The 23,590-nt window shown below is 30.2% G+C and overlaps 4 protein-coding genes and 1 long non-coding RNA gene across 7 annotated transcripts in view; 2 read left to right on the forward strand and 3 right to left on the reverse strand.

The window, feature by feature from the left end:
* The window catches only part of LOC101506432 (uncharacterized), an 8,822-nt gene extending 5,212 nt beyond the window's left edge, over positions 1–3,610 (forward strand). The window contains exons 9-11 of the mRNA XM_004502145.4: positions 2,000–2,039; positions 2,454–2,521; positions 3,281–3,610. Coding sequence (XP_004502202.1) covers positions 2,000–2,039; positions 2,454–2,521; positions 3,281–3,293 — 121 coding nt within the window. The 3' untranslated portion in view covers positions 3,294–3,610. The remainder of the gene's footprint in view (positions 1–1,999; positions 2,040–2,453; positions 2,522–3,280) is intronic.
* A 905-nt stretch (positions 3,611–4,515) lies between these two features.
* LOC105852207 (uncharacterized) lies at positions 4,516–15,332 on the reverse strand. 2 transcript variants are annotated; one of them, XR_001144007.3, is made up of 4 exons: positions 14,965–15,332; positions 14,665–14,731; positions 14,466–14,513; positions 4,516–4,707 (listed from the first exon to the last, which is right to left on the reverse strand). It is a non-coding gene; the product is annotated as an uncharacterized lncRNA (long non-coding RNA). The 2 variants fall into 2 exon arrangements; XR_012163247.1 differs by lacking the exon at positions 4,516–4,707 and having other exon boundaries at positions 13,636–14,513.
* Positions 7,264–8,945, forward strand: LOC101506758 (uncharacterized). Its single transcript, XM_004502146.4, has 2 exons — positions 7,264–7,830; positions 7,937–8,945. The coding sequence occupies exons 1-2, from the start codon at positions 7,487–7,489 to the stop codon at positions 8,553–8,555; spliced, it is 963 nt and encodes a 320-aa protein (XP_004502203.1). The 5' UTR covers positions 7,264–7,486; the 3' UTR covers positions 8,556–8,945.
* Positions 15,333–17,496: 2,164 nt separating the features above from the next.
* On the reverse strand, positions 17,497–20,073 carry LOC101507096 (serine/arginine-rich SC35-like splicing factor SCL30A). Of its 2 annotated transcripts, XM_004502147.4 has the most exons (5): positions 19,768–20,073; positions 19,588–19,665; positions 18,901–19,062; positions 18,124–18,249; positions 17,497–17,931 (listed from the first exon to the last, which is right to left on the reverse strand). In XM_004502147.4, the coding sequence occupies exons 1-5, from the start codon at positions 19,923–19,925 to the stop codon at positions 17,724–17,726; spliced, it is 732 nt and encodes a 243-aa protein (XP_004502204.1). In that variant the 5' UTR covers positions 19,926–20,073; the 3' UTR covers positions 17,497–17,723. The 2 variants fall into 2 exon arrangements, with proteins under 2 accessions (XP_004502204.1, XP_012571803.1); XM_012716349.2 differs by lacking the exons at positions 19,588–19,665; positions 19,768–20,073 and adding an exon at positions 19,243–19,390.
* Positions 20,074–20,403: 330 nt separating this feature from the next.
* On the reverse strand, positions 20,404–23,338 carry LOC101508366 (IQ domain-containing protein IQM2-like). Its single transcript, XM_004502152.4, has 8 exons — positions 22,770–23,338; positions 22,551–22,665; positions 22,365–22,430; positions 22,162–22,250; positions 21,975–22,062; positions 21,634–21,873; positions 21,302–21,403; positions 20,404–21,181 (listed from the first exon to the last, which is right to left on the reverse strand). Exons 1-8 carry the CDS (start codon positions 23,069–23,071, stop codon positions 20,741–20,743), a joined length of 1,443 nt encoding a protein of 480 aa, XP_004502209.1. The 5' UTR covers positions 23,072–23,338; the 3' UTR covers positions 20,404–20,740.
* Positions 23,339–23,590: the final 252 nt, after the last annotated feature.

Consider the following 23,590-nt stretch of genomic DNA (forward strand, 5'->3'; position numbering starts at 1 on the left):
TGCAAATAATAGTTAAAAAATATCATTATCACTATTCATCATTAAAAATAAAAAATCAATTAGAAGTTGATTATTTTATTGGCAATATGGCACTTTAACCAAACATTATAATAAAATTTTGTTATGGAATACCACAATATTTCCCCCTGAAAATGATAGCCAAAATCATGAACGTTCTTTGGATCCCCTAGCTCTAGGGAATGAGATACCCAAGGGGGGAACGATTCCCTGCAGCACCAAACACCTCCTTAATGAGGCCAGTTTCAACCTCCATGCCATAATTTTTGATGCCTAAGGAATAATAGGAATTTGTTATTTGTTTTCTTCAACTTTTACATCATGTCAAGACTTGAGACAGTTAGGAAGGATAGTTTGAATAAGGATAAGAACCAAATTATCCCTAGTCCCCCCAAGTTCCTTCTGTATTTTCTCGTTTATTTTAATGAATTTATTGGGATGTTGCAAATGATAGGTGGTGATTTAGGGGTGCAACATAGTTGAGATATCTTCTCAGTCATGTGATGCTTTTGCACTATAATTTTTTGCTTAAAAAAAATTATCCAACAGGTTTTAGATAAGGATAAGATCCAAATCAATTGATTCAGCTCTAAATCAAGTTATTTTTCTCCTTTGTATTTTTCCGTAGTTGTAGTAGATGGGTTATTTCTTGGATCTCGATACCAATTACATAATAACTACGATATCATGTCTATCCTAATTACTTAGTATTCATATAAACAGAATATATTGTAATACATAAACATGAGCACTGCTTAACCAACTCTGCCTTTATATTATAGCATTGTATGACTCTTAAGAAGAAAAAAATCTCTTCTCCAAAGTTACAATTTCCTTATGTAATTAGGATTAGTATAACTCGGGGTTAAACCATTAGTGCTTTCTCTACTGTACCACTCCAATACACACCGTAGGATATTATTCAGTCTTTTTTTTTTTATCTCTCTTTTTCTCATTTTCTGCCAATTCCTATAAGTTCAACAATCTTCAATGATTATTTGTGTTTGTGGATCAGTATCCTATGTCAAGAAACATTCATTTCCTTTGCTTTCTTAGTCTTCATCCATACTAAAACTCATGGCTGTCCTACATCATCCATCGTTATGTAATGTGTAGTCATACCTTGCTGTCACTCACATTATCATATGTTGTACTATGGTTCACAATGTCAACTACAGCTGCAGCCTTCATCAAATTTGAGAACTAACTTGCAAGGGGAAGAGTCTTTTGTCGTCACCATTACTGTAGATCTCTACCTTAGTTAGGAGATGAAAATCCTGAAAGCAAGAAAAGAGAACAGATAGAGGAAGGAAGTTTTTTACCCACGTTAGTCAGGTTGGAACTTCGCAATTGAGTCAAACTCAAACATTAAAGAAAACCTAGTATGTGGAAGGGCTGTTGAATTTCCCAATCTCTTTGATGTGATTGCTGGTAATGGTAGCTCCGGTAAAACACCGATGAGCAGGAGATGGAATATAAGTTAAGAACTTTTCCCTATCCTAAAGCAAATTTAAGGAAAAGGAGTTGTCCTTAAAGGTAGGAAAGTAGTTGCTTTGCAGTGCAAGAGTAAGTTTTCCACTGTTATAGAACTTAACTTGAGTAGCGCATAACACACATGTCATGACAGAGAGCAATGTGAGACAGAATATTTGAATCTGTATCTAGTCATTTGTGTTAAACCTATAAAGTAATGCTGTCTTTAGAGGGTGTTGTAGACTTCAAATGAAATGATTACTATAAAGTCTCATACTTGGTATATTTCTTAGCTGTGTAGTTATCAATTTGTGGGAGGATGCTGGTTATTTTTTAATTTGTATCTGATTAGTTTTCTGTTTCTGCGTCAATAGAATTTTGCAATTTGAATATGACATAATACATAGCACTGATGAAGTCAACTTCTGAGTTGGAGCATTTCAGATTCTCTGTAATCTTGATTTCTTTTTAATTTTTTGTACTGATTTTTTCCCCTCCTTGATTTTAGGAATAAAAAGGTAGTACTGGACAATGGCCCTACAATTGAAGTAAGTCAAATGATTATTTCTTTTTTCCTTCTGTGTTTATTTAGTAGCATAAATAATTTATAAAAAAAATCTATGTAAAGCAAAGAGAAAAATGAGAGACATAGTATGAAATCTACATGTCTGAACTATACAGAGCACTAGGAGGCTCCATTATATACACAATGAAATAATTATAAGGAACTAGAAATATCATGATCACCATACTTACAAGATATTATTAACATATTTACAATATTCACATGTTTTTTCAACAAAATCAATATGACTAATCAATTGATTATTTTCAAAATGATATGGCGGTATCTCTGCTATAAATTCTTTCTATTTGAATTAAATTTATTCAATATCTGTTGCTGGTTATGCCAAAGTGCTTATGTCTTGTTTGTCTTTGTCCATATGGTCAACATCATCCAGGTTCCGCCTCACATTGTAGCCGGTGATGCCATTCTTGTTAATACAGAGGACGACTGTTACATTGAAAGGTTAGTTGGTCTACTAAAAGTCAAAGGATTTGATTATAAAATTTATGATACTTTCTATTTTACTAAGCAGCAACCACTCTTGTATTTATGAGCTTGAGTGTCACCTCCCTCTATTAAGGCAGATATTTGTCTCCCTCATCTTTTGTACTCCATTCTTCTGTGGCTCTCTCTTTCTTGGAAAAACAGAGGCTATCCTGTATATTGGCTTTCAAATTCTCTGGGTTGCTAGATTTTTTTAAACTACAATTCGACTTGGAATCATTATTGTCTTTTTTACGTAAGCTTAAAATCAAATTGTTAATTATAGCACTCGTGTAAGTTGGTTCTTGTGCTATGCCATTTGTTTTCTGGTGTTCAGTAACATCCCTACCAGTCATCTCCCACATTATAAACCATAAACCGAAGCCTATGAGTCCCTGAAAAATTGGGCTGGGTACGACGGAAGCCATTTTTTTGGGTTTATTTGTGTTCTGAATCACTGAAAGACCACTGTATATTTTACGAGGTTACCAAAAAATAAAAAACTAGCTATTGTATCAAATTATAAAATGCTTTGCTTCTTCCTTTCTCAAATTGGTTCTCTATGTTGGGCTTGAGGGAGGAATTGATCCCTGTGGTCTCTCTGTTACTGTAGGCTATAGTGGCCATGTCGTACTGGGTTGGATTTTTTTAATCTATCAAATATGTGATTTAGTGTATTTTCAGGCTAATAGTATATATTTAGTTGCCAATAAAGCTGTTTTATATCTTCATTCTCAGGGCTAAGGCGTAGGGTGTGTTCAGCCAGAATTTTAAGCAGACTGTGGCACAGAAATTTATTTTATAATTTTCATGAATTTTGAATCAGATATGACCTATGTTATCCTTTCTCCCTCCCCTATTTCTGTTGGTAATAAGCCCCTTTTTTTTATGTTTAATTGACAGTTTTAATGTATCCGTGGGCAATGAATTTAGAAGTTTTTTTTTACACCGGAATGTTGGTGTGTATCTCGGTTGTTATTTCAGTTTATGTACAATGTAGAGAAGAGTTGAAAAATCATTTCAATTCTTGAAGTTTCAGATAAAAAGTCATTAGTTCCATTGAGTTTATTCACGGGTGGGATCAGGGGCAAGATACTTTGTTTCTTTTTGACTGAAGATACTTTGATTTTTAACTGCAAGAGATGTTCTCAAGCCATCTCTTGAATCCAATGATTTGGGAACTCCATATTTTATCAATTTACTGTAACCTATAGGCTTGGCTTGTTTGGAGTGATTGTAAGTTTTTGCTTTTTAATTTTCAAATGTAAATGTGAACAAAAATAACAATCAGAGTTTGATTACTTGAATGCAATAAGAATAACTATCACCTTTCAACCATGACCTAAAAAAAAATGATTTGAGCCTTATATTTGAAGCTAGCCAGTGGATAAATTGTCAGAAAGATGAAGAGTTTGGAGCTTTTGAAGTCTTCCAATCTCACAGGGAATCTGGTGCAGCATGAGCATGCAGTAAAATGTTTAATAGGAAAATTCATACTACAATGCAAGAGCCACATAAAGGAACAAGAGAGAGAGAGAGAGAAAAGGCAAGTAACAATGTTCTCTTTCAAAGCTACAGTACAAGAATCCCTTCTCCTACCTTCAATTAAAAGTCACGATTTTTTACAAAAGCAACATAATAGAAATAGAAGAACAATAAATTAATGAAACAATACACCAAAAAACAATCATAACGAAATAATGTTCAAAATAAGAATCAATACAATCATTGATACAACATAAAAGAAGAATAAAGAGAAGAAAATTCGTAGAGATGAACAGAAACGAGCCAGAACGGAAATGATTGAAAAAGGAGGAAGGACGGGGGTTTTGGGAGAGGCCAACTCACGAGGGGTTTAGAGTTTTGGGTGAAAAGTTCACACTGGAATGGTAAAGTATGAAAGAAGTTAGTGTGAAAACGGATACAAGTAAAAACCGTTTCAAAATAACATGAAAAACCATTTCAATCCTATTTCAAACAAACACGTTATAGAATAAATCAATTATGAATACACACACTTTATCAACTTATTATTATTTCAGAGGAGTTAAATTTAAAAAATTAGTAAATAGAAAAGTGCCTTTATTGATGAAATTAACTTGGCAACGACTGCAACAGAGTATGTCGTGGCTAATGAGTTAATAATTTATGGATCCCAGATGAGCCTGCAGAAAAATAAGTAGAAAAACAATCAAAACAACTAGAATAATACATCCATGCAAGTGCACGTACGTCAGGAAATGAACAAAGCCGTTCACTTTATTTATGAACTATGTGATAGCATAATAGGACATTTACCAAACACAAATGCAGTCGGATATTCAGAACCAGCCGATCTTAATCGAATGGTTAAGATTCAATTTTAGTATTTAAGATCAGGTGACTCACACTATCTTGACGTCTGACTGCGAATTCTGCAAATAATCCGGACCAACACCTTCAGGCTTCAGGTCCTAGAAGACTTCTTCTAGACTTGTTCAGTTCGTAGTGAAAAAACCGTTACGACTAATTTTTTAGATATTAAATACATGAATAATGTTATCATACACCTTTTCTTTGATCAATAAAATTCATATACATCTATTTTGGTGGATTAAAATTCATATGATTTAATAGAATTTATGTGATTTTAATTAATTAAAAAGTATATATTGTTAGTTCTCATCTAAAAACATTACTCTAATTGATTAGTTTTTTTATTAAATAGACATTTTCCATTCTAGTAAATAAAATACATCGAGAATAATATAAATTTAAAATTATTAAGATAGAAAATAAAAAGTATATAAATAAATGTGCAACATCAAAATTAAAATGACTTACCAATAAACCTACATTAAATCAAAATATCGATGAATTAAAATGAAACGAATATACGGTTTTATTTTTACAATACCCTCTTTTTGAAAAAAAAACACCAAAATACCCCCATTTAAAAAAAATATACCAAAATGCCCCATTTTTTTTTTCTTTACTTACAAGTCGCCATTTGGAACGGCGACTTCCTTAAGAAGCCCGAGTTTCAAATGGCGACTTCCTACTTGATTTTTTAAAAAAAGGGCATTTTGATATATTTTTTTCAAATGGGAGTATTTTGGTGTTTTTTTTTCAAAAAGGGGTACTAAAAAAAAAGACCCCGAATATACACCTATCAAAATAACTGTGCACGTGACAAACAAAACCACTGCGCGTTAAACAGACGAAATCTCGTAAAAGACAAAATAAAACCGAGAGAAATTGGATGGGGCTCCGCCGAACTGTTCGCTCCAAATTTTGACACCAAATCCAATTAAATGCACCGTCTAATAATAGACTCTAAAGTCGGTTAAGACATTCAGCTAATAGTTGCTATTTATTTATATTTAACGAACTTAATTTTACATTATAAATTAGTAGTATTTTTCAAAAAAAGTTGAACATTGTGTGACAAACATCTATAACGATTTTTTTATTTTATGAGATAAAATATCTTTAACGAAATTAAGGTTAAGTTTTTATTAACGTCAGATTTCATACTTTCATAATTTTGTACCTAGAGTTAGATAATATTTATTTAACTTACTATATATTCTTTTAAAATTCGATTTTTATTTTTAGTTTTTTCTTCTCTATTAATTCACATGATTAACATCGATAATATAATCTAGTTTATTTTTAGGAAACATTTTAATCTAGTTGTTCATATGACTATTTAATTTGGTTAGTTATATTTCAACATCTATAATGTTTAGACATAGAAAACATAATTTTCTTTAATAATTAAAAATAAAAAAAATAATTTTACTTTTTGTTGTTTGAAAAATATTTGTTTTTTGTGTGTATATGTTAAATACTATTTATTTGGTCTTGTTGCCATATCAAAATATATCATTAAAAAAGAATTAAAAAATGAAATGAAATAATTGAATATTACAAAATTTTGAGCTCACGAAAAAAGGCCATACATCGGTACATTATTCTAATAATTTTTTTTTAATAAAATAGTATTAGTAAAAAAATTAATTAGCTCTCAGTTGGTTTCATAGGAATGACCGAACATTCAGCAATTTCCTTATAAGAAAAATGCTAATTGTTTACCAAATAAATTTGATAAAGAATATATAATGTTATCATTTACAAATTATAAGCATTTGCAGTCAAACAAAATTTGATGAGTGAAATACTCTATTTTGATGGATTATTCTCTTTTTAGAATAATTTTATGAAAAATTATATTATTCTATTTAATTTTTTAAAAACAACAATTAATTAAACTAAGATGACAATTACACAAAAATGAACGTGAAATTGAAATAAAGTAACCCCTTTTTCAGGTTAACACAATGCTTCAATAAAACAAAGCTAAAAAGAATTAACCCTTGCATTACATCCTCATGTAGTAATGTATTACTTGTGGTACATATAGAGATTTAATAATTTTTTCAAAAAAAAAAAAAGAGAGAGAGAGAGATTTAATAATTAATTAATTTTTTTTTTGTAAAAAATAACGTAATTACTTTTTTTAGTAGAGTGAATAATATAAATTTAACATTTCTAAAGTAAAAATTAAGAAATTAATAAAACGAACAAATTAAGAGTTAAAATTAAAACTACATATAATATAATGATTTATTTATGAACATTTAATATAACTTAACTTACTTTATTATGTAGAAGAGGTGAATGAAATAGAAAGGTGTGGTAGTATGCATGAGTTGAGTTGAGTAAGAGCGACGTGGATCTAAGAGTGGAGGCTTGGCGCGTGAAGGTGGATTGTTGGTTGGGTCGTGTTTGCAAAAAGCGCTGAAAGAAGAATAATAGAATCGGGATAACACTAGAGAGAGAATGTGTGTGTGTTATGTGTGTTATTATTAACTAACTACATCCACACCTCTTCACCTTACAATTCAAACATTACTTACTATCCATCAAGCAGAAGAATCGCTTAACAAATTGAGAATCCATATGAGGAATCCTTCGTCAACAGAAACAAATTCAAGTAAGAAGAAGAAGAAGAAGAATAGTACCAACACCACAACAACAACAACTACTACAACACCATGTTGCAGCAAAGTAGGGTTAAAGAGAGGACCATGGACATCAGAAGAAGACGAGATATTATCACAATACATCAACAAAGAAGGTGAAGGTCGTTGGAGAACTCTCCCTAAAAGAGCCGGACTTCTCCGTTGCGGTAAAAGCTGTCGTCTCCGTTGGATGAATTATCTTCGTCCGTCCGTCAAACGCGGTCAGATCGCTCCCGATGAAGAAGATCTCATCCTCCGCCTCCACCGTCTTCTCGGCAACAGGTACTTATATCCAATTAGGGTTTCGTTTCCTTCATTTAGGGCTTCATCGGTTAATTAAATTCATCGATCTAAATTAACAAAATTAGTAATATATATGGTTAATTAGGTGGTCATTGATAGCTGGGAGAATTCCAGGAAGAACTGATAATGAAATTAAAAACTATTGGAACACACATCTCAGCAAGAAACTCATCAGTCAAGGGATTGATCCAAGAACACATAAGCCTCTTGATAATCCTTCTTCATCTTCTTCTTCCAAACCTTCTCCTTCGTTAATCGTACCAAATATTATTAATAATCACCAAATTACCACTCCTAATTTTACATCTTCTACTCCTCCTCATCAGCATCATCAACTTATTGCTACTAACAAAGAATCTCAAACTTGCCGTAATGATGATCAAATATTGTGTCAATATCATGATTATTATCCCGATCAACTGGTTAATAATAATTATAGTGATGATATGCTTATAACCACTTCGAACAACAACTCCACTATGAATATGAATAATAATGATGATGTATTTAGTTCTTTTCTTGATTCTTTGATCAACGAAGAGGCTTTTGCTGCACATCGTAACGTTCTTCTTCAACCTGAGAATGATCCTTTGATCTCATCTGCACCAACACCAGCTTTGTGGGGATCTCCACTCATGTCTTCTAATTTCATCCAAAATGATAACTCACCCAACCAAGATCAAGGAGCTTCATCATGCATATAGCTTCTCCATTTCTCACAGTAATAATCTTGGATTCAGTCTCAAATATAAACAAAAGTAAAATCAAAGAAAATTGATGTATCTAATTCAAAATTTGGATTAAATACACAAATTTTATTTGACCATACTTTTATATATATACCCCATGGATCTTCAACATCTTACTTCATAAAATCATGTTCTTAAATAGTTAATTACCACTTGGCTGGGATTTAATCTTATATATATATAGTATGTGTGTATTGTATTCCTATCTAAATTCTATACTTTAATCGTGGATATGTACGTATCTTGAATATTTGGAATTGTAATCTTATGCATGGCTGCATCTTGCAGCTTGATCTTGTTGTTATAAATTTTATATATACAAACCAATTAGTATTTTCTTATTTATGATAATTGTTTTTTCAATTTACTATAATGTTTTATTTTATTTTGTTCATGCATATTAAGCTCCTATGGATTCCGATGTTTTAATGTATCACAAACTCCGTTTGGTCCGACACATGCATGCAGGTAAAATAATCCCACCCAACCACAAGATGTGCAAGGATGGAAAACAAACCGTCCATTGTAAAAGTTTAATTAAACTAATCACAACCTATTACAGTCAAAAGATACCCTTCAATTAATATAAATTTTATTTTTAATAATCAATTATTTATTTTCATTGAACAAGTTTCCATGAAAGACACATAAATATTATTTGCAGTTAGATAATTTTTTTATATAATTATGTTTGTTTATACTATCAGTTTGACAATATGTAATTCATAAATCAACAATATTTTTTGGAAAAAGAAAAGCACGAACTATATGTATAAAATTGGACATCATTTTATTTTAAAGACAAAGATAGATATATAATATATTGAAGATGAGTAGAAGGGTATATAAGTTTACTACAACGAACAAGAGAGAGTACAAGAAGATGTATATGTTTCTAATTATTGGCCATAATTAATTCATCAACATATTCCAAGATAAATTAGTAACATTGATAAAACGTATGTTTAAAAAAAGTAATAACAAATGCATCTGATAAATTGAAAATGTATTCATATTTAAGAACAAATTTATTTCCTTTCAAATGGTGCTTATTAATTACAATTATAGATAGTATATATATTTTCATGGAAAAAGGAACCTCTATAAATAAATAAAGAAGACTCTCAAAAGGTTAAAGTGTCGTTTTTGACAAAAAAAAATGTTGTTAAAATCCTACTATTAAACTTATATTTTATAGTAGATTTATAGTCGGTCTAATATGGATATCTTAAAAATAGTTAATGAATATCTATTTTGAGTAAAAAATAAATTTTATAATAATAAATAGCGAATAAAGATTTTATTAAAATTTATTAAAAATAATAAGGTTCAGATAAGTAGATATTACACAACTCCTTATGCTTATTATATTTTTGTACACACTTGATACAAAGGCAGAAAAAGCCAAATTTATATATGTAAGAAAATCTGGAGAGTAAAAAACAGCCTGCCCTGAAGGCCTGAACACTTGTGCTTTCTTTTAACTATATACTACTATTATGCATGTTATATAATATATACATATGCATGGCTATATATCCAGTCAACTCGTCAATTTCTAAATATTACTTACAAGAGACGAGTATGTTATATTTACCTTAGAAAAATTATGTACATAAACGCATACACCCCATATATACTTTGAGAAAGAAGAAAATAGTGATATAATATATTAATGATGTGATAAGAAGTGTGATATAGAGAAATTATTTACTAATTAAATTGTCAGTTAACCTTTCTGTTATTCATACACTTGGGTAATACTTATTTTTTAGTAAATAAACTATCTAGAATAAAACTTGCATTAATCACTCAACGCATGCATGATATATATCGATCTTTATGGACGCCATAATATAGAGCACAATGATAATAGTATTAAGAACATAATTAAGTGGTTCATGTCAAGAGAAAAATGTGGCCTTGTCTCTACTATGAGTGGTTTGTGGATCATTTGTAGAAAATGGTCTTCTAGTATTGCGTAAGTGTTAATTGATTGTTTCTTTTATTTTGTTTGCTTTTATATATAGTTTCATTTCAGATGAGGTTCTTTCGATTGGAATGTCTAGTTAAGTTATTTCTTTATTTTATTTGGTTGGGAATACCTTTGCTTATTCATGGTATAGGGTTTGAGTTGTTTAGTTCCCAATGTTGTTTCAATAAATATTCAGCTGCTTTAGGGTGTGAAACATATATATGATATGGTGATTTTCTGTCACAAGTGTGTAGATGATATTTATTGAACTACATTCTCTTCATTATTTGTGGGTTTTAAGGTTTAAGAAATTGGTTAACAAAAAAAAAAAAGTTTAAAAAATTTGGAGTTTGAAGGATTTTTTTTTCCGGAAAACTTCCTTATATTGGTGAGTTTAAGTGAACTTTGACGTAATTTTTTATATATATATATATAAAAGAAAAATTTAGATAAGATGAATTTTAGAGGTTTATTAGGAATTATCCAATAGAAAAGTCTTTTTAAATCAGCAGTAGAAATACAATTACTTGCCAATTGAACCAATATTGTTAGGCGAATTCTGTAAAGCTTGTAATAACACGTTATTTAATTTATCATTATATTATTTAAAATTTATTTTTTGATTTTGTTTAAAGCTAAATTTATGAATTTTTGCATGTATATACATTTTTTTTTTAAGAAAAACTAACCAATATATCATATATTAAAATTTATATACTAAAATATCATACTTTTTTATCATGTCGCGTACGCCTATCTATAACCTCTGCAGAAAAGTAAAAAAAAATAATAAAAAATTAAAAGGTTATAGATAGTCGCATTTCGAAAATGCGACTTCTTATTATAGAATAAACAATCTTTTTTCATGTGGTCGCATGGTAGAGATGCAAAATTTTAAAAGTAAATAAATAGAACATTTTGGTATATAAATTTTAATGTATGGTGTATTAGTTAGTTAAAAAAAATATATATATGAAAAAAAATCCCAAATTTATATATTAAATTATTGTAATTAGTTTTATTTAACAAAAAAGTAATGAGCAATATGTGATATCTTTTGTAACTAATTTTTTTTATAAGGGAACTTAGTAAAAAACAAACGACATTCTATTCTATTTTTTGTAAGTAGTCTAGTAACTAAAATTATACATTTTATATGCGGAGAAGTAGAGAGTCTCCTGTTCAAATTCAAACTTCTATATATTAACGTTTTTACATCAATTGAGTGACTAAGACAGAACGGGTTTTCTTACTATCTATGCTAATTAGTGGAATACAAAGATGTTTATTTTTTGACTATAGGGTCAATAGTTTATTTCTTCCAAAGGGACATATACTTTAAAACTTGAAAATCATACTACTAAAAAGTATAAGATATACTATAATAATTTTTTTAGGCCCAAGGCCCAATAGTTTTTCTCAGGACGCTTATTATTCAAGCCTAATGTTCTCCACAGTAATTTTCCGGAAGTCGTTTCCGGGTAGTTAAAAATTGAATGGAAAATATTATTGAAAACATGATTTCAATAGTGTTTTTTGAATTTGTGAATAAACATTAGACATGGATGAATAATCACTATTTTTTAAAGTGTAAATTGTGATTAATCACTTTTAAAATAAAGTAACCAAAATTGGACTGATAATTCCTTCCTTCAAAAAATGTTGGACTGGTAATTGAAACATATAGGTCACTAATTAAAATTTAATACTACTAAATCAAGTGAACCAATATTAATTAAATAGTATATTTAGAATTTTTAATATAATATAACGTATGAAATAATAATATATATTAAAGGAGTATAATATACAACTAAATCAAGTGAGGTATTTCCTCCCACCAGTCTAATTAATTTTCTTTTATGAAACAAAAAAGTCTAGTCAATTTTTGTCTATTATATCACAAAAAACTGAATTCTACCATGAACTTTCATTAACAGCCAACCAGAGTTTGGCATTTCAATTTTTTTTTGTCTATTATATCACAAAAGACTGAATTTTACCAAAGAACTTTCATTCACAGTCAACTGAAGTTTGATACTTCAAACTATAGAAAATTTTAACAATGATTAACAATACTATTCAAAAGTAATAATATGTTTTTGCGTCATAAAATTTTAGTTCAACGATAAATATCAATATTGTTAGGTTAAACATCATGTTTTAGGTTGAAACCCAGACCACATAGTTATGTGTGAGTTTATCATCTCTCAAGTTTTATTTCATCTCTCATCTATCGATAAAAAAATAATTTTTAAATATGAGATACATATTTGTTTCATCTTATTTTTGTTGAACCGATACGTTTTAAGTTACTATACATGATATATCTTATTTGTTATATCAATATAAAGATGACCATTAATGTCCACTTCTAAAAAACTAAGTATGTGATCATTGGAGTTTTAAATATTTTATAAATATGATCTATATTAAAATATATTAAAATGACTCACAAAAGAATTACAATAAATAGCCTAAAAGATTACGAGGCATCTACCTTCCACCCTAACTGATACCTCCCAATCCTCCAAAGCATAATGTAACTTATTTTTCTCCATCTTTAAAAATTTGATTAAAATTGATAGTTCATAATGTAAATTATCCATAATATGAATACATTTTGAAACTTTCATTTAATGTAAAAATTTTGAAATATAAATTTTTTCATAGTATGAATAATTTTCGATATTTTTATTGAACACAAATCTTTTCAAATATAAAATATTTCAAATTTTTTGGTGGAATACGAAATTTTTCAATTTTTAAAACTTTGGCAGAAAACAAAATTTTTTCGAAGTGTAAAATTTTTATGAATTTTTTTAAAAATTCAATACTTTAGTTGAATACAAAACTTCTGAAATACAATTTTTTTAGAATTTTTAATATTTTTTGAACTTTAATGCTACACGAAACTTTTGAAATGGAAATTTTTTCAAATTTTTAGTTGAACACGAAATTTCAGAAATTTTACTTTTTAGAATTTAAAAAAAAAAATCAAAACTTTTAAAATGCAAAGTTTTTTAGAATTATTTCTTAAAATTTAGATGGAGACTAAGTTTTTGAAATGCAACTTTTTAAATTTTTTTTGAAAATTTTGAAATTGTTAAAATGTTGAAAGGTTACAAAATGGGGTAAAAAAGAAAGAAGAAAAGAAATGATATTTTTGTGTTTTTAGAGATAAGAGATATATGTTGGGATGTATGGTAGATTCTTCAAAAATGATATATAACAACTAGAAAATTTTACCTATACTATACTCCCACATTTATACTCTTATTTGTAAAACAATTCTTATATTTAGAAATTCAAAATTTTCATAAACCCGTTCAACACATTATTTTCTTTCTTTCTTTCTTTCTCTCTGATTCTACTACATCATCAACACATGTGTTGGTATATGAAAATTACCTATTTGTTTATCTCTCAAGTGATGAATCGATACAAAACATTTTTTCCTTTAAAGAAACACAGTTTTCATATTTCAGGAGGTATACTTCGGAAACAATTTTATTTTTCTTCCAAAAATGTTAAATTCCAAACGTGGGGCGTGAAATGAAGCTCTCTACAATATAATGAATGATTCATGGCCCAATTGAATCAATGAGTCTGATTGGCAGTGATGCCATTGCTGAATTGTGGAACCATAGAGAGTGGGGGTCTAGGATCACAGGATCCAAAGGAAAATCTAAAAGTATTTTAGGAGAAGAAAAATGGCCAAAATCCTTAAATTTGAGGTCATATGTTCAACTAAAACTAACTTAAATCACAACTATAAAAAAAAAAGTAACTTCAATTGTTTTTCGGGTAATCACTTAAAAAACAAATAGATCATAGCTCTTTACAATTTATTAAGATAATTTCAAAATACACAATGAAATGGTGCGTACCTTTCGTTCATTCTTGTGTCTCACACCAAACTCTGAGGTCCATGGTTTCTAAAAATTTCAACAACAAAAAAAAAACTCGCTCTCTTTAGACTATTTCCAATAAAAAGAAATAGAAAGATGTCTATACAAATGACTCAATTAGTCAAAACTCCCAAGCAAGTGGAACAACACAACATTAAAATGAGGAATGTATCCTTACCATAATTCTTAATCATGTCTTTTTTTTTGCCCTTCAATTTCACCAATGGATGAGATTGAGCTCCACCCTGTTTCACAAGCATTTGATTTGATTTCATAAACTCATAGTTATATACTTTACTACTAGTAGGTTGTGATCGATATAGAACAAAATATGATTGTTTACACATAATACATATTTAATAATTAACCATATGCCAAAACACTAAACAACAATTTCAGTCAAATAGCATCATAGAAAATAGTATTATTCAATCTTATATTATATATAATATAATTTAAAAGTTGTCATAGAGGGTACCTGTGTGGGTGAGACAGAAAAACTTAATCTCCGAATGTTCCAAGCAACAATTTGAGATGTTGTAGTAAACTCCAAAGAGTAGAAAAAAAATAAAATATGTATTATGGTGCTGTAATGTTAGATTTGACCGTTAGATTTGGAAGTCTGAAACTAGGAATGTAAGATTGATTCACCACGGCAGTGACTATGAGTATGACCAACCAAACGTTCTTTGGACCAACCAAACCAAACCAAACCAACGTTCCTTGTCTATGAAATCAACAACCTCATTCTTCGCTCCAACATCATTCTTTGCTGCAATTCGCACTACTAGTTTCATATGCAATATGCCGATTCATACAACTAGGTAACATATTGTCACACCATTTTTTTTTTTGGTCCGTTATTGTCACATCATTTTATTCATTCATTTTTTATACTCCTCGGGTTCTCTATTTAAAAAAAAAAAAAAAAAAACTAATATTAAGTAATCAACTAGCTTTTATTGGTATTCAAAAGTAAAAAAATAAATTTTTAAAATTACTCAGAATATTTTGTAAATATAAATGCATTAATTATGATATTGAAAATAAGTAAAAATTTAAATTAAAAAAAGATATTATAAAAAAAGAAATCTTTATTATAGTAATAATTTTTTTTATATTCGAAATCGGAGAGAGTAATTAATATATTTGATGAAAACAATGTCAAAACCCCACGGCTCCACCAACTTTTGTACATGACTATTCAATATGTAATGGGATCTTTACTACCATCAACATTTTTAGGACGAGGTATACCATGTCCCTTTCAAAACTAAAATTACGGCAAGTGAATAAAAATATTGGAAAAAAAATCGAGTTAAACATTTTAAACTAAAATAAACTTAGGGTGAAATACACTGGAATGTATCCTTACCATAATTCTTAATCATGTCTTTTTTTTTGCCCTTCAATTTCACCAATGGATGAGATTGAGCTCCACCCTGTTTCACAAGCATTTGATTTGATTTCATAAACTCATAGTTATATACTTTACTACTAGTAGGTTGTGATCGATATAGAACAAAATATGATTGTTTACACATAATACATATTTAATAATTAACCATATGCCAAAACACTAAACAACAATTTCAGTCAAATAGCATCATAGAAAATAGTATTATTCAATCTTATATTATATATAATATAATTTAAAAGTTGTCATAGAGGGTACCTGTGTGGGTGAGACAGAAAAACTTAATCTCCGAATGTTCCAAGCAACAATTTGAGATGTTGTAGTAAACTCCAAAGAGTAGAAAAAAAATAAAATATGTATTATGGTGCTGTAATGTTAGATTTGACCGTTAGATTTGGAAGTCTGAAACTAGGAATGTAAGATTGATTCACCACGGCAGTGACTATGAGTATGACCAACCAAACGTTCTTTGGACCAACCAAACCAAACCAAACCAACGTTCCTTGTCTATGAAATCAACAACCTCATTCTTCGCTCCAACATCATTCTTTGCTGCAATTCGCACTACTAGTTTCATATGCAATATGCCGATTCATACAACTAGGTAACATATTGTCACACCATTTTTTTTTTTGGTCCGTTATTGTCACATCATTTTATTCATTCATTTTTTATACTCCTCGGGTTCTCTATTTAAAAAAAAAAAAAAAAAAACTAATATTAAGTAATCAACTAGCTTTTATTGGTATTCAAAAGTAAAAAAATAAATTTTTAAAATTACTCAGAATATTTTGTAAATATAAATGCATTAATTATGATATTGAAAATAAGTAAAAATTTAAATTAAAAAAAGATATTATAAAAAAAGAAATCTTTATTATAGTAATAATTTTTTTTATATTCGAAATCGGAGAGAGTAATTAATATATTTGATGAAAACAATGTCAAAACCCCACGGCTCCACCAACTTTTGTACATGACTATTCAATATGTAATGGGATCTTTACTACCATCAACATTTTTAGGACGAGGTATACCATGTCCCTTTCAAAACTAAAATTACGGCAAGTGAATAAAAATATTGGAAAAAAAATCGAGTTAAACATTTTAAACTAAAATAAACTTAGGGTGAAATACACTTTACCCTTCTAAAGAAATTTTATGTGCAGTTGCAGTGTTGCACCTTCCACCCTTATTTATTAAATTAAGCATTTTCCCTCTTTTTAAATATGACCTAGTTTAACCTCCCTTTCAATATGCATTTTTTTAACAAGGTTATAATTTTTCTGTTATAATTTATTTGGAAGGAAAAAGTAACTTTTCTCAACAGCACTAACATCTAAAGAAAAGTTAGTCCTATGTTCTTAATTTATAAAATAATCTAAACCTAAATAGTTACAACCTTACACCTGTAAATAGTACACTAAATGACACAAAGAGCTTTATTTTATTCATGGCATGTATGTAATAAGATGAAATTGCTCATAGGTAAAAGTATTGCTTCGCGTATCAGGTATCAACGTTGCCAAACTCAAATTACTTTCGCAGCTTTAAGGAAAGGGCATCAGCAGGATGTGTATTTCTAGACATATCTAGGGGGAAATAGTCTTGCAACTTTTTCATTTCCAAATCAATATCCTGGTAACACTAATATAACATTTAATTAATTAATTGTCAAGCAACAAACAACTCTGATATATGACATGACAATGACAAAAAAAAGATCCAACTCCATTGTATTAGAGCAGATGAAACACCAAATACAAGTATTAGCTAAATATTCAAACAAAACCAAACATCTAATTGTCCAATTATTCTCTTCACTGACTGGGAGACCTACTGTGAATTGATCCCCTGACATCGCGAACTGGACTTTGACTTCTACTCTGACCTGGGTCTTTCACTGGACTCGGACTACGGCTTCTCGCATTTCCATTATTGGGTGGAGAGTGTGAGTATGACCTCTCTCTGCTGTGCTGGGAATACGATCTTTCTCTACTGCGCCTTCTATCCTCAGGTGATACAGATCTACAAAACAAGCAATGTATTAAAAGACCATATAATGAAAGAAATGAGCACAGAACAAACCCATCCATAATCATGAGTCAAGTTACAAACACATTCCACAACAGAATGTATAAGCCAACACCACAACAGAATGTTGAAACAAATGCAAATACACGCAAAAAAAAAACAAAAGAATTAGTATTGGGCCAGTACCTTGAATATTCCCTTCGTTTAGGAGGAGGAGAATCATATCGAGATCTGTGACGTGGTGGTGATCGGGAATAGCGGGGTGAACGAGAATAACGCTGGGGGGACCTCCGTCGGTCAGAAGATCGACCACTAAGAAAACATAAACAATAAAATAGACAATCAGAATCTTAGCTGTAACAAGCAGAAACTTAAAAATATAGAGCATCCTATTGAAGGTAAAGCAGCATACTTCGGTATTGAAAATAAATAAGGAACAAAGGAATTCATTTGAAGATAGGAGAAACAAGGACATTCTAATATCTCATCAAAAACAATAGATGGACCCAGAATAATTTAGTTGCATTGCAGCAATTGATAGTTATATTTTCGAGAAATAAAACAGTCTGCATTACATTTCAAACAAAAAATTCAGGCTGAGCATTTCCCTTAAAAGGACACACACAGCAATGTCAAATAAGGACCTCAAAATAACAATTTGTTCATAATCCAATATGCAATAGTGCTATAGCTAGTGCCACTATTTGACAACATTTTATACTAAATGGCGTATCCCACGACAATAACGGTTGGCTTAAATTCCACTACACAATGGCACAATAGCAGGTATTTTAACAACATTACACTCTCATCAAATGTTATTTTAAATTATGTTATGAAAGGTTATTTTTATAAATTATAAATACAAACTTTGAGATCCATAATCAACAGAAGTTACTGAACCTAATCAGAGCTGAACAGAAGTTCCAAAATTGACAAAGTATATGAAGACGCATATCTAACCTTCTTTCTCTGGTCCTCATCTCAGTTGGCTTCTTTCTGTTTTCCTCAGCAAACACAACAGTGAGCTCCCTTCCAAGAAGAACTGAACCATCCATATGATATTTAGCATCGGCAGCATCAGCAGGATCGACAAATTGGACAAAACCAAAACCACGAGGTTGCCTGTAAAAAGAAATCCCAAAAAAAAAAGGAAAACCAAAAACATCATCAACACAGGTTGTAGACCAAAATGGGATCGAGAACCACGTGCAGGGATTAATAGTTTGGTACTAAGAAGTTGTCGAAATAGTCCCGAATCATATGGACAGTATAATAAAAGCAAGCAAGCACTAGGCTGCTGACCTTTCGTGTGAAATTAAGATCATTGGAAAAATCTTCAAGACTTGGAAGATCTTCATAATGTCTTCTACTAATAACATCTTCATAATGACTTGGAAGATCATTGAAATCTTCACTACCAATAACATCTTCTACTTACTTGAAACATGTCTTCAAAACTCTAAATCACTGATAAAAACCTAAGAAACTGACTATTACAATATAGCAGTCTCATAATAATTATAAAATAAACCCTAATAATATAGCCCTAAAAAACATCATTTTGTATATTTCAAAACAAACAAATAATAAAATAAATAAAAATCGAATCATAAGAGAACACAATGATGATTGCAAAATTGTACTCACCCAGTGTAATAATCCTTAGGGAGATAAATATCCTTAAGAGGACCAAATTGACCAAAAGGTCTACGAAGATCTTCAGGTCTGAAAGATTAAAAAGAAAATAATTTCAATATTTAATATAATTTTCTAAAAAAAATAAAATAAAAAGTTAGATGGAAAAAGAGGAGAAATGAAGAAACATGCCTACAGTCATGGCGAAGGTTACGAACAAGAAGACTGGTAGGTAGATCTCTTTCACGAGGCGCGTAACGACCACGCGGACTAGGACTTCTTCTTCCTCCTCCTCCTCCTCTTCTGTTGTAACGTGGTGGAGGTGATGGAGTGTAGCTTCTTCCTCTCATCTTCTCTTAATCTGCAATTGCTATCGCAATTAAACGATCAATAACTGAACTCAGTCTTCACGATAGCGTTTCAGTTGAAAGATAACACCGGCGCCGGATTATATAGGATTCTTTTCTTCCAATTTTCCTTTTCCTACGCTAGGGTTACCGATCAACTTTTGTACTGTTATGGATACTTCCGACCCGGCCCAATCATTCTTTGCTTATACTACACTTTGGCCCGTTTACTCTATTTTACTCCAACTCAAAATGTGACTATTAATGTGACTACTTCGCAATAAATATTGGTTTCTACAATACAAACAAATTTAAATCTTAGATTTTTCCTCCGCATAGGCTTCCTCTTTTTTTGGAGAGTAATGCGTTGTGAATTGATTTTATGAAAAAGTAGTATTTCCATTTGTCATTAATTAGCAAATTAGAGTGAATAGTATATTTACATGTATTTACATGTATAATAATTAATAAATCATGAATATGTTGAAATAATAATCGATTGATCTCCATAATGAGATAATTAATTTGTTTCCTTCATAAATTACAATTGCGCATACCTCAAAAAATTGGTCGAATTTCATCTTGTTCAATATATACATGAGTGGGAAAATGAATAAAAAATTACCTACGTACTTTTAGGGGGGAAAAAATCCTATACTTTTTTATTTAAACAAAAGAACAAATGAATTTGCTATTCTATTCACACATGGCATAAGAATTATATCAATTATGCCTGATAATCACTATTATGATTATGTAAAACCTATCTACAAAATGTTTCTTATAAAGCCAATATGAGATCCAGCTTTCCTAGTGGATCATATGACTTTATTTTGTGTATGAGAGGACATCCTTTTAAATGTTGACACTTTTGGAATAGTGCCTACATATCTGTCATCATGTTTTTCATCAGTGTGATCTAGCTCCAATGCAAAAGCTTGTGATGTTTTTTGACCAATTGTTGTAGGAGAATCTATTTGGAAACTCTCATTATTCAGCTCAACACCATCTTTCTCATTTTCTAGTCCTCCAAAAACTTGACCCCTTTTGGTCATTTCAAGTTTGGTAAGTGCTCTTCCAAAATTATTGAATTTCCTTGACTTAGGTGGAAACTCACTCACAGTTTTAATCAAATTAACCTTCTCTGTAATTGAGTTTTCAACACTAGCCTCTTCTTCATCCTCCAAGCCACTCATGTTCCCAGTCAAGTCCTCTTCAGATGAGTGAACTCCATGATGACCATCATCAACTGAAGCCATCTGAATATATATATATATAGCAAATAGAATCCTTTTAGAATATGTTATCATATCTTTTAAGTAAATGCAAAGTTTCAAACCACTAAAAAAGAATTCTATAAAACCTTTAAATTCTCATACCTTGACATTGGACAGGTTCACATTGTTCTCCTCAAGGAATGAAATAAATTCCTTAAAATTCTCTTCTGTAGGACGATAATGACCACTGTGAGGCCAAACAGCCTGTTGAAAGAAAAAATCATTCTTAATTATGCATAGTTCAAGTGGTTGAGCTGCGACATTTGAAGCAGATTAAATTCTGACTACTGACATAACATAATAACAACTATCATTTGTCAATTAAAATTATTTTCTTAACTTGCTAAGCAAATCAAATACTTGCAACTAACGGTAGATTTCGAATCAAGCTGAAATATAGTAAAAAATTTACAAGCCTTGTGTTAGATTTATACCTTCAAGACACCATTATCAACAACTAGTCTTCCAGCACAAGATGTAGCTCCTCCAGCCAAAAAACTAGAATGCTGAAATGAACCTTTCTTCTTTTTAGCAACATATAATGTCTTAGATGTGCTAAGAACAAAAATCCACTTGGCACGTGACCCTTCTCTTATAGTGTGAAGGAGTTCTCCTGATTGCTTGTACAATAACCTTCCATCCTCCACAACAACTTCATAAGCTAGCCTTTCCATCTACAAGAAAGAAGAATGAAAATAATGATAATGAATACTATTATTTTACATAAAAAATAGCACAAAATTAATGTTCATATAAATGGAAAATGGAAACTTACAGGACTAAGATATTTAACACACTGCTGTTGAAGTTTAGCTCGAGTGCATTTCTCAAGATTTATTTCCTTTCCTTCTCCTATATCTAGCCTAAAGTTTCAAAGAATAAGATTAATTCCAACTTTGGTGATTTACAAACATATATATGTATAATGAATTGTAGTAATGTATTTTGCTAAAGAATATTACCAATAGAAAAAGGGTTCTCTACTCTGACACTTGAGCCATTTATCATAATAAAAGTGTAGATTATGTCCATACCGATGCCGTGGATCGATCTGTTTCGTGCACATCAAAAGCATTAAGTAAATAATGATTGATGGATATGATAACAGACATATCAATTTACAAGTACATATAGAGAAATAGTATGATCAAGTGTTTTGACTTACTGCTTCAAGCCAATGCAGCAATGCAAGTTTCCTAGCTTTAACGTCTTTTGATAAACCTTTACCAACCTATAATGACAAAATGATGCATAAATTGATCATTTGCTTAAAACTTGAAAACATTTAAAGTACCTTCTCAAATAAATGAATAAAATAAAACACTTCAAATTAATGTTAAATGTATTTTACCTTAGCAACTCTTGTTCTAGCTCTAGACCAACGCGAAATTGCAGTTTCATGTTTCTCAATATCGAAGAAAGATATCGAACTGCGCTTTAATTCCGCAAAATCTAAAAGCTTCCACCTATAGTTAAAACAAAATAAGTAAATTAAAACACATGAAATTTGCGTATGCAAGAAGAAAAAGTAAGTTTTCAGTATTTATAAGTAAACATATATGTTATATACCAGCTTTGTTCGATAAGAATTGCACAATCTGCTAGCTTTCTTCGCGTGCGAAAACTCTTGTATACTTTCTGCAATTTAATTGCAGCCATGTGTTTAGGATTGTCCTCTTGAGTCAGAAGCGTTGATTCAAGGGACTGATCATCCATCTCTTTTGTCTTTTTAGCTTCATAGTTGAAATTGGCTGAATGTAATGGAGTTTTGATTTGATCAAAAGCAAAGGTTAAAGAATTTGCAATAATTGAGTCAAAACTATCTTCCAAATGACTGCAATTAGCAAATGGAAATGAGAAAGAAACCCCCATACGATAACAAAGAAAACAGAAATCAAGTAGGAAATAAGTGTGTATACTCAAGTAGCTGTTTGTGATTGTTAAAATTACAGATGAGGTTACTTTGTAGCTTCATTTATTTATATATAGCAGAGCATGGATGAAAGTGAAGGTGAAGTTGTGAGAGACAGAGAAAGAAAATGTTCCATTTTCTCAACCACGGTGCTGTTGACTTTTTTGTTGGTAAAAAACATTATTCCTAATACTTTGGACGCACGACATGACATAAGTCTTAATTTAGTTTGAATGATTGGTTTTGGTCATGGCAACTACTGAACTACTAGTATTGTCTATTTGTCTCAGTCTTATGAATGAAAATTTATTATTATTATTGTTATGAGTTTTGAAGGTAAAAGTGCAATCTAATTTTGTCACTGCTTACGTCATGCAAGAGAATTGTAACTAGAAGTAGTCTCGTACCTCCGCGTAAGTGGTTACGTATAACTTTATCGCCAAGCATATTTATTTGTTGGTCCAACAAGACTAACCCCT

The sequence above is a fragment of the Cicer arietinum genome, chromosome 5 (assembly GCF_000331145.2).
Source record: "Cicer arietinum cultivar CDC Frontier isolate Library 1 chromosome 5, Cicar.CDCFrontier_v2.0, whole genome shotgun sequence".
Classification (NCBI taxonomy): Eukaryota; Viridiplantae; Streptophyta; class Magnoliopsida; order Fabales; family Fabaceae; genus Cicer; species Cicer arietinum.

What these genes read in the sequence shown, in the direction of transcription:
- LOC101508366 (XM_004502152.4), bottom strand. Translation starts at nt 23,071, where the DNA reads ATGGGGGTTTCTTTCTCATTTCCATTTGCTAATTGCAGTCATTTGGAA. An exon ending in CTAGAACAAGAGTTGCTAAG is followed by an intron (nt 22,431 to 22,550) that starts GTAAAATACATT and finishes TTGTCATTATAG; the next exon opens with GTTGGTAAAGGTTTATCAAA. An exon ending in AGAGAACCCTTTTTCTATTG is followed by an intron (nt 22,063 to 22,161) that starts GTAATATTCTTT and finishes TTGAAACTTTAG; the next exon opens with GCTAGATATAGGAGAAGGAA.
- LOC101507096 (XM_004502147.4), bottom strand. Translation starts at nt 19,925, where the DNA reads ATGAGAGGAAGAAGCTACACTCCATCACCTCCACCACGTTACAACAGA. An exon ending in AACCTTCGCCATGACTGTAG is followed by an intron (nt 19,666 to 19,767) that starts GCATGTTTCTTC and finishes TTAATCTTTCAG; the next exon opens with ACCTGAAGATCTTCGTAGAC. An exon ending in AAACGAAGGGAATATTCAAG is followed by an intron (nt 17,932 to 18,123) that starts GTACTGGCCCAA and finishes CTTGTTTTGTAG; the next exon opens with ATCTGTATCACCTGAGGATA.
- LOC101506758 (XM_004502146.4), top strand. Translation starts at nt 7,487, where the DNA reads ATGAGGAATCCTTCGTCAACAGAAACAAATTCAAGTAAGAAGAAGAAG. An exon ending in CACCGTCTTCTCGGCAACAG is followed by an intron (nt 7,831 to 7,936) that starts GTACTTATATCC and finishes ATGGTTAATTAG; the next exon opens with GTGGTCATTGATAGCTGGGA.